At 31.2% G+C, this 10571-nt stretch overlaps 1 protein-coding gene across 1 annotated transcript; it reads left to right on the top strand.

The window, feature by feature from the left end:
- Positions 1-4794: 4794 nt before the first annotated feature.
- LOC133311334 (3-deoxy-manno-octulosonate cytidylyltransferase, mitochondrial) lies at positions 4795-9665 on the top strand. Its single transcript, XM_061512357.1, has 8 exons — positions 4795-5148; positions 6622-6667; positions 7265-7351; positions 7433-7557; positions 7825-7964; positions 8111-8162; positions 8278-8388; positions 9189-9665. The coding sequence occupies exons 1-8, from the start codon at positions 4873-4875 to the stop codon at positions 9279-9281; spliced, it is 930 nt and encodes a 309-aa protein (XP_061368341.1). The 5' UTR covers positions 4795-4872; the 3' UTR covers positions 9282-9665.
- The last annotated feature ends 906 nt before the right edge of the window (positions 9666-10571 follow it).

Raw genomic sequence — 10571 nt, 5'->3', positions numbered from 1 at the left:
ATACTTCTTCCGCTACTGTACAAGAATTTTTTATACAGCTGACTCAAGAAAATTGGCCCTGTCGTATTTAAAAAAAGAAAAGAAAAGAAATCTAATTTTTAATGTGAGAGTAGCAGAAGAAGATGGTTCTTGCAGTGACAGAAGAAGCTTTTTAGTCTTAGAATATTAGTCAACCAAGTAACTATGATTTAAAGGAAAGAAGGTGTGATTTAGAATGCCACATGCAAATATTTGAAAGAAGAATATATTGTCAAAATATTATATTAAAGCAAAAGAAAACAATAAAATAATCATAAAAGACTACTATAAATAGATGTGCATAGTAGAAAACCGTAAGAAAAGAATACGAAAGAACAAGAGAATGGGAAGAGAAAGTTTTTTTCAGCGAAGGAAGTTGGCGTGGAGGTAATGTTGAGTGTATAAATAAATCATTCCCTTCGTCTCTTTTCTTTCTTAAATTAGATTTATTTTGTAGTGAATATTATCAGATGAGAAAAGTTATACTTACAACATTTTTTTTTACAACCTCTTACGACCATGCATTAATACCGTTGATTTCCGTCAATCAACGATTATCATTTATTGTGAATTAATAATTAATTAATGAATTTAATTTGCGAAAATCATAACCGTTGATTGGCGAAAATTAACGGTGTTAAGATATGATTGTAAGAGGTTGTAAAAAAAAAAGATTGTAAGTATAACCTACCTCTTATTAGATTGTATATTTTTTTACTATATGATACTGTTGTGAATTGACCTGTAAAGGTTTAGGTTCAGATAGATATAGGATAAGGAACGCCTTATCATGGCTTGAGCTTTGTCATAACATAACTTTTCACATGCAGAAGACCCAATGAATTGGGAATTAAATTAGCTTCAACAAAATATTGCACAATTTATTATTTGTGGTTGTTTTTGTTATTATTTTATAAAATTACTTGACAGTGATATTTTTCGTTATTACGGCTGGAATGGTTATAGTTAGAAAACCTCAATGTTATTGAGATTTTCTCGCATTTTATTTGTTTTGCTAACCTTTCCAGATGCTTAGCTTATCTTTTTACGAAGAAGGATGAAATATTACTATTTATATTTATGATGACCATTGGGAATACTACATTGTGATGGGAAATCAGGGAGCCGTATATGTACTCTATCTGGACAAGGTGGAGACTTATGCATATACTTTAGACTAAATGAGAATCATGTATTAGTGTGTGATTTTAGGATGTAAAATATATAATGAAGTGATGTAATTTGATGTAGGATATAGGATATGTGTAAAATAGTGATGTAGGTTAGAAAGTAGACTATGTTGTAAAATTGGTAGCATATATAAGTTTCAGTACGAATCCACATCCATGTTTATATAAATGAAGGATGTTAGTTTTAACTAATTAATTCTCCTAAATTTAATTTTTTTATATTTTCATTTATTATCATTATTATTATTAGAATACACTTTAAGAAATAATGTAATATTCTCTATAATAGTAATAAACTATAAAGGATGTTAGATGAAGCCACTTTATGTTTGAATCCATAGATGGATTCTATGTCCATTGGTTGGACTATGTATTATATGTCTATATGGATTTTTCTGAGTTTTAGGTACCCTTTAAATTGTGGGAACTATTCCCTGGGTTGTCCAATTTTCAGATGTTATATTGTTCGTAAGATTCTATTTAGAATGGTACATGTTATCATATTTGGGTAGTCATTGACCTTTCATTATGGTTCACAGGGATTTGAGTATGATTGTTGTGTGGGTATGAGATTATACAATTAGGAATTTTCTGGAAAAGAAGAGTAAAAAGTTAGTTCACGCAATTATCTAGAATAAACATGAAACATATAGTATAGTTTTTTGCTTCAGCATTAATTTACGCTGCACTTTAGTACCATATGCGTGTTAACAAATCAGTCCGGAATGGGGTATTACACAGATTGATCAAGAGATGTATAAGGACCAGTGTTTCAGTGCAAGCACGAAGTGCAGATGGCAGTAAAGCAGTTTTGCATGCAGACTATCACACAACCGTTGTTAAAAAAGTTGATATCAAAAGATTGATTATTCTATGTGAAAATTAGAATGACGGTTGTCCGTAAAGGGTGATGGCACGCATGAAAAAGGGCAGCACTGAATGGGTTATCGACTAATGGGTTAATGAACATACATGCGTTAGCCAAACTCTTTCCCAAGATCACAAGCAGTTGGACTCTAAATTCATTTGTTCAATGATATAGGTATGACAACTATAAAATTTTTAGGGTTTATTTACGAATAGTTATAAATACATAATTTTTTGTTATCATACAGAAATGATAAGGAAGGTGCCCAATATTAAAATTGCTCTAATCCAAGAAAGGATAGCAACAAATCATGAGTTTCATATATCATACAGGAAGGCGTGGAAGGCAAAACAGGAGGCAAACATGTGAGTATATCATGCGGGAAGGCGTGGAAAGCAAAACAAAAGGCAAAATAGCTCGTAACGAGTAAGGTCATCTGACCGTTGTGACTGTACTCACTACTACTGATAGCGAGTATAGCCAGGAGTTGCCACGTGTTAAAAATGCATTCAAAATTTTTGACCGTTGCAGACTTTACTCACTTTACCCTGTAGCGAGTTTGTCTCCTGATGCCACATGTCACATTTTTGCAGAAAAGGGCAGAGCTTTTTTACCACTAAACTCGCTGCATCTAGCAACGAGTTTGGTGGCCTCAGAAAATGTGCCACATGGCATCACCAAACATGCTGGCAGTTATAGCGACTTTGGAGAGGTGTCATTCCAGCAACTTTTGTTTTGATAAAAGTATGGGCGTTGTCCCTGAGTAAAGCTTTGGTGAATAACATCTTGCTCATTTGAAATCTCAGGTGCTCAATAAAAGTGAAAAATGAATAATAATTATGGTGTTCTAGGCTAATTTTACATAAATGCTTACAGAAATACTTTTGTAAAAAATATATATTAAAAAATGCTTAAAAAAGTACAACTTATTTATTTATGAAAAGTGGTAAATAAATTTCATGGTAATTTAAAAAAGGTTTGATATTTGTCATATTGTAGAAAATAAAATTATTTCTGAACATATGTGGGGCATATGAAAAAGAGAGACAAAAAAAAAAAAATTGAGTCTCACATACTTTTTTTTGTCTATGAGATAATTTTATATGAGAGAGATTAAACTCTTTAAAAAAAAGGGAAAAGTTTAAATAACCCTCATGGTTTGCCTTTGAATCAGTTACCTTTTGTATATTTTTCACTCACTCAATTCCCTGCTCAACATTGTTAGAGTTTCTAATTAATATGACTTATTCAACCCTTCTTACAAAGATATATCTCAACTACCTTGTGTTATCTTCTTCCCCAAATTTTGCAATAATGTTTTACCATACAAAATTTCTCTTTAGACAAAATTTGTGATGTTACTTTAATAAGATATTAAATTTTTCTTCCTGCCTGCCCAAATATTTTATGCATAAAATTTCAAGCTATTATAGCAAATTTTGTGCCAAAAAATAATGGCTCAACTACACCTATAATAGTGCAAGGTAAAAATTGAAGCTTTCATATTGACAAGCTTGATTTTATTCATAAGGGCTTGTAAATAAACAATTCTGCCAAAGATTTTTTTTACGAAAAAAAAGGATATGTGTGGAAAAAATAAAAAATAAAAGAAATATCTCTAATCCTCGGATAAGGAGGAACAATTTTTTTTTAATATTTATTGTATTTTAAAAAAATAAGAAATTTATAGTTACATTATAAAAAAACGAAAAGTTATAGTTGCATGTTGACTGCACGAGTTGTACGATTACTTGTATCTTTATTTAATTAGTTAGTGTTATTGAGTAAACAAATGAATTTATAAACTATTAATTAATGAAAGCTATTAAAGTAAAATTTTATGCCAAAAAATAATGGCTCAACTACAACTGACTCAACTATATATTTTAACTTTTAATGGTTTGTTTGTTTTTTGTTCTTATTACTTTATTACAGGAACTTTTATAAATTTTATTTAAAACTCGTGAAATTTTGTATAATAAAACACTCTTATAAAGCTAGGGAAGAATATTATACAAGTAGTTGAACTGTATCTTAATAATAAGGATATAATAGTCATACTATTTAAAAATTAACTCTCTCTTTTTTTTTGAAATATTTTAATCGGTCCATCGCTTCGCAACTAATCTGATTCGAGATGGGTCCAAGATTAAGGCTTTAAATCCCTCTTAAAGGTAATACTGAGGAGATTCGAACACATGCTCTCATCCCCCACCCATATTGTTAAGAATGAATTTAGATGAAAAATAAAATAAAGATAAATAATAAAAAAATATAGTTATAAGTGATTTAAAAACAAACTGAAGAAGATGACACAAGATAAGTGAATTGTATCTTTATAAAAATACAAAAATAATATAATAGCCATGTTAATTAAAAATTAACTCTAATACTGTTATGAGAAATTTGGATTAAAAAAATACAAAAAAAAATATTATAAAAAAAAAGAATAAGTGATTTAAAAACAGATCACATGAATATTTAAACTTTTCCCTTAAAAAAGAAAAAGAAAAAGCAAAAGTGAAACAGTCTTATACCGTAATACAACATAAGGGAAAAGTTTAATACGCTGAGGGACTATCTAATATTAATTTTTCTTTTCCTTTTCTTTCTCTCGTAATTTTTTATTTTATTTTTATTTTTACACTCCCATTTATATTAACAAACACCCAATTTTGGGTGGTGCAGGATCGCTAAAAATACTAACATAAGACCATAATTTGTCAAGTGGGGCAGATCTGGAATTATTGTCGAATTTGCCACTGTGTCTTCTTTCTTCTTCTCCTTCTTGGTGCCATGGCAATTTGTTCCTCAGCTTCATCTTCTTCTTCTTCTTCTTCTTCTTCTTCTTCATCAGCATCGTCGTTTGGCTCTTCCAACAACGCAAAGGCATGGATCGTGCATGGCATTGTTGTAGGAGTTGCAATTGCAGCAGCTGCCGGGGCTCGCGCTTACCTGACCCGATTCAACAAATTTCGGAGCCGGGTCGTCGGTATCATACCAGCCCGATTCGCTTCGTCTCGGTTCCAGGGAAAGCCTCTTGTTCAAATCCTTGGCAAGCCCATGATCCAGGTCTTTCCTTCTTCCTCTCTTCTAAATTTCAGTTTTCTTTATAATTTTTTTTCTAAATTATGTCTGGTAATTTCAACCTTTTTTTTTTTTTTTTAATGCTCTTTGGTGGTGATTTTTCCTTTCTCATGTTAGACTCAGTTTGCTTTTTTTTTTTTTTTTTTTAAGTTGAAATGGTGATTTTTTGTGAATTCTCTTGAACAATTTTTAATTTACCATTTATATCAGATGTTGGGAAGTGAATAAAAGGGGTGAAGGATCGATTTTCGTTTTTGAGAATGTTTTGATATGATTAGAAAGGGATTATGTACCAATAATAATAATAATAATAATACTAATAATAAATGTTGCATAAAAATTGATGCAAACATAGTTTGCATTCTGGATCTTCAGAGGACAGGATTGGTGATAGCTTTTGTTTGTGAATTGAAGTTGAAGATTACTTTATAAATAAAAATTGTGACTCTTTTGCTTTAATCTTTTGAAAAAGTTGCACCCTTCTGTTTTACTTGTTCATCTACTTTGTTCATAAAGTTCACAATAATGACATGGCGTTGATTCAATCAGCTTTCTATTTTGATGTAGAAAATTTCAAATGTATTTGGCTTAGAATGTGTGGTTTCATAATTAAAAATAAGGAACTATGTGTTGAAGTTTTGATGGGTAATAGGTTAAGTTTATGGCATTTTTCTGTAAGTTTTGACAAATTTGAACCTTCCTTTGCAGGCTGGTTAGTTTTATTTGTCTTTATTCAATAACTTCGCTTCATTAGTTTCAATAATTGGATCAATAAAGCTATTGATGACTACAGAGTTAACACGGAATTTGCATCAAACTCAACATGTGGTTATCATTCTATTTGAGGAAAATAGAAAATAATATTTCCGTGTGAAACCTACATTGTGAAAAGTTAAATGAATAATGAAGGTGAACACATGCATAACACGAACCATACTGATTTGATGGGAACTCTCTCTAGATTTAATCCTAAATCTCATGTTTTTACATCTCTTGTCTATTGCACTTGTGTTGCTTGTATATTTCTTTCGGAACTTGCTAAGTACTTTGTTTATACATTATTTAATTGAATAGTGTAAAGAACCAATTAAACCCAAAACCTTAAGGTTTTAGGTTGAATTGGTTCTTTACATAGTATTAGAGCCATTCGCAGAATAGCTCATTAAATCAGTTATAGTTTGTTTGATGGTATACCTAGTTGATCCTGCCAGTAGTCATATGCTTGTCTCAAAGATTAAGCCATGCATGTGTAAGTATGAACTAATTCAGAGTGTGAAACAGCGAATGGCTCTGATACCATGTAAAGAACCAATTCAAGGTTTTGAGTTGAATTGGTTCTTTACAAAAAAAAATTGTTCATATTAGAGTAAACTATTCCCAGCACCTTTTTCTTTTAATTTTTGGTCTCCAATAGTTAAATTATGACGTATTTTACCTACTTTTAGCTAAATTTTACAGAGAACATGGGAAAGGGCAAAGCTGGCTGCTACATTGGATCATGTTGGTAGGTCTACCCATATGACCTTCCTCCAATCTTGCATGAATAGCTTTAATATATAAACTTGACTTAGATTCACATCTTATTTGTTGCACTTGGCCACAGAAGTCCTTATTAAGGTAAATGGAGATTTTTGCTTTGAGGGTAACTGAAGTTTTAATTCTGTTTTCATATGCATGTCCAATATGTGTTGCTTCTGAGGGGCATTGAATAGTGACACTATTTATACACAATCATGTCCTGGAACTGGATGAGTAAATGATTTGCATTTTATTTCAACTTGTACTGGTCTGCATGTGTTCATTAATGTAAAACCCCTTGCTGGCTTTTCAAATGGAAGAAATTCTCAATGTTTCCAAGATCTAACAACTATGCATTGCTTTCTTTTCAGACTTTCTTGACAAACTAATTCAAAAACATCATGATTTGGTTTGGATTGTGGTATAGGCAGATTTCAATGCATTCTTGTGCATGTCATCTGGTGTATCATATTCAAGAACAAAATAAATAGTTTTGCAATAATACAATTTGGTAGATGCTTACATGCATGTGCACATCTGTGTTGCTTTTTGATGTCTGATTGGTAATTTTTTCTGGTTCTAGTTGTGGCAACTGATGATGAAAAGATTGCTGACTGCTGTAGACAATTTGGAGCTGATGTCATAATGACATCAGAATCTTGCCGAAATGGTAAGCAAGTTATTTGCATTTTGTAGCCATTCAAGATTTTTTTTTCCCTGCAATGTTTCATACTTTATTTTGGCTTAATAGGTACTGAGCGCTGCAATGAAGCCCTACAGAAGCTTGGGAAAAAATATGATATTGTTGTCAACATTCAGGGTGATGAGCCTCTTATTGAACCTGAAATAATAGATGGTGTTGTCAAAGCTTTGCAGGTAAGATTTATTATTTATTTTTTATTTTTTTAATTGATTCTTTTTGTACCTTGAAAAATGCAAATATTGTTCTATGTGCACTAATGTTCTGATCAAAATGGTGAATCAATTGTTCCAAATCACTCATTTAATATAGCACCAGGTTATCTTGAAAATCTTTGCATTGAAGTATATAACTTAATGGCCAAAAGGAAATATTATGATATATATCTCATTGTTGGATTTATATTCTTCCGGTCCTAATGTGACCTATCATGTTCCTTACAGGCTGCTCCAGATGCAGTGTTCAGCACTGCAGTCACATCTTTAAAGCCTGAAGATGCACATGATCCAAATAGAGTGAAATGTGTGGTAGATAATCATGGTTATGCCATCTATTTTTCACGAGGATTGATCCCATTCAACAAGTAAATCAGAAATATTTTAAAGTTCTGATTTTCAGTCTTAGTTGCTCCTGCATTTACAAAACAACTTTTTGTGAAATTGTCGTATATATTTTTCTGTAATGAATATATTCTGTAAAACTGGATAAATGTCTGCATTCATGCTACAGGTCAGGGAAGGTCAATCAACAGTTCCCCTATTTGCTTCATCTTGGGATTCAGGTACTATAGTTAATTAATTGGCCGTAATAACAAACATTGTTTGTTGTTCATTAGTCTGTTACCATTATTTGCTTCATTGTGAGTTAATGTTTTTCTGTCTACACATCTCTACCAGAGCTATGATGCAAAATTTCTAAAGATATACCCAGATCTTCAACCTACTCCATTGCAACTCGAGGAGGATTTGGAGCAACTTAAAGTCCTTGAGAATGGCTATAAGATGAAGGTACCATCAGCTTTTAATACAAGTCCTTAATAATTTATGTATATCTGACTGACTTGCACGTTTTTCCCTTGACTATTTTAACGTTCAAATCCGATTATAAGGTCTGGTTGCCAACTTACCATTAGATGTGAGATGTCCGAAACCATCTTATCTTCAGGTTCTCAGATATTCAAATAAACACTTTATAGCTTTTAGCCACTGATGACAACCGAAAAAATTGTCTGATTGTTGAACTGAAAACTTGGTGTTAGCTATAGTGGATAAGGTGTTTTAGTATTACTATCATGTTCATCTGCACTCAGTAATCTTGAATTCCTTCTAAAGTGGAATTGTTCCTGATTATAGCTTCCAAAAATTTGGTTGAGGTGTACTTAGATGTGTTCTACAATGGAGTGACAAGTTGTTATGAGAAGGAACTATACACATGCCAAGAAATTGCAGTAGTCGGTAGGAGTATTGTTAGGACTTAATATTGTTAGTTCATTGTTCACGTGGGTGGTTAGTGTATAAGAATTTGCATAAGAATGTAGAAAAAAGAAAATTCTCACAGTTCCACTAAAATTCATTAATATAAATGCCTTGGAATAAAAAAAATTGACTCTTCATAAAATGGTCTTCTAACTTTGAGTGACATTTACCTCAAGATTATTGCTGCTACTAATTACTGTAATATTATATGCTCTGAGTTGTAGCTGATAACAGAAGTTTTAATTATCTCATGTGGGATGACACCATTCATATCATTGTTGTGCACTTTACCTTGTAAAGATGTCTCAGTTAATTTTTGTTATCTATTGTAGGTAATAAAGGTTGACCACGATGCCCATGGTGTTGACACTCCTGAAGATGTTGAAAAGATAGAATCTCTAATGCGGGAGAGGAACTTGTCTTGAACTCTCGGTTTTGCAATGAAACTATCTGCAAATTAACCATTAGCACAACACCTCTCAGATTCTTTTTGTTGCTTTCGACATAGTTGGAGTGTTATAGTTTATAATGTATGTTATTGTTTTAGCATCAGCAGTCGGACTTAGATTTAGGAGGACGAGCTTGGAGTGGTAATATTATTCTAAAGTTATGAGTTTGAATCCGGAAATAATCTCACTGAAATATGTAAACGGTAAAATTGTGTACTAGAATTATCCTAGTTAGTTGGGGTTGGGGTTTAATGCTAAGTCATTTTTTTGTTTTTTGGCAATAGGATTAGTTGTCTTTTTCATGTACGAGTGTTAATGTACGATACAAATGAGATTGAAAATTTTAGATATACATATAATGACAGGTATGTATGAATCTCTTTATCTTAGAAAAACTGCATTGGGACTTTGTTGATATGATTATTAGTTTAGGTTAATATAAAGGTTTCGCTTTTTCTACGGTCAATGTAGATAATTATTTATATTGATTGAGTCCAAAATGACGTTATTTTGAGGCGAAAATTAAAATATTTTTGTAATTATAATTTATTTCAAAGTTATCATAGTCTTTTTTATTATAAATTTTTAACTCAAAACGACGTCGTTTTGAGAGCGAATGTAGATAATTTATCTACATTCACTTTAGAAATATTAAAGCCTAATATAAATAGGGGAATTGTTTTGTCATGTTGCTGCAGTAAAGCAATTCCACGCCACGCACATACATAGAAATTGCCACCAGCATTTTTTCTTTTTTTTTTCAAAGAAATAGTGGGCCCCACAAATTTTTTTGTTTCAGCATAACATAACAAATTTTTCTTACATTATTCTTATAAAACCCATATAAATAATGGGTTAAGTATCTGTTCACTTAGTTTTTAACATTATGTATTACAGGTAGTATATAGTTATAAAAAGTTACTAATCTCATGTTGTTTGAGATAGTTTTTTCATGTGTGAGATAAAAATGTGGGGTCCACACTTTAAAACAAAAGAAAAAAGAGATGAAAAAAGCTGACACAAAATTCGACCAATGTATAAAATGAGATAATTATCTCCAATGAAATGAGAAAAATATTTTTCATAGTTAAAAAATGAAAAGTTATTTTTTCTTCTCTTTTCACGTTAGCTAAAAATGATTGAGGAGAGAAAAAAAGTAATTTTTCTTATTATAATTATGTACTATTTGTAATATATAGTGTTAAAAACTAAAATGACACAATTTGTATTCTTTAAAAGGACAATTTTGCTGATATAAATAATACA

The sequence above is a fragment of the Gastrolobium bilobum genome, unplaced genomic scaffold (genome assembly GCF_033153095.1).
Source record: "Gastrolobium bilobum isolate Gb01-03AN ecotype WA unplaced genomic scaffold, APGP_CSIRO_Gbil_v1 utg11809, whole genome shotgun sequence".
Taxonomy (NCBI): Eukaryota; Viridiplantae; Streptophyta; class Magnoliopsida; order Fabales; family Fabaceae; genus Gastrolobium; species Gastrolobium bilobum.
The sequence above is the reverse complement of the archived record's forward strand: the minus strand, read 5'-3'. Positions and strand labels throughout refer to the sequence as shown.

Excerpts from the sequence above, each read along its gene's own strand:
- LOC133311334 (XM_061512357.1), top strand. The coding sequence starts at position 4,873 with ATGGCAATTTGTTCCTCAGCTTCATCTTCTTCTTCTTCTTCTTCTTCT. Across the intron at positions 5,149-6,621 it reads TTGGCAAGCCCATGATCCAG|AGAACATGGGAAAGGGCAAA; the intron begins GTCTTTCCTTCT and ends TAAATTTTACAG. Across the intron at positions 7,558-7,824 it reads GTGTTGTCAAAGCTTTGCAG|GCTGCTCCAGATGCAGTGTT; the intron begins GTAAGATTTATT and ends TGTTCCTTACAG.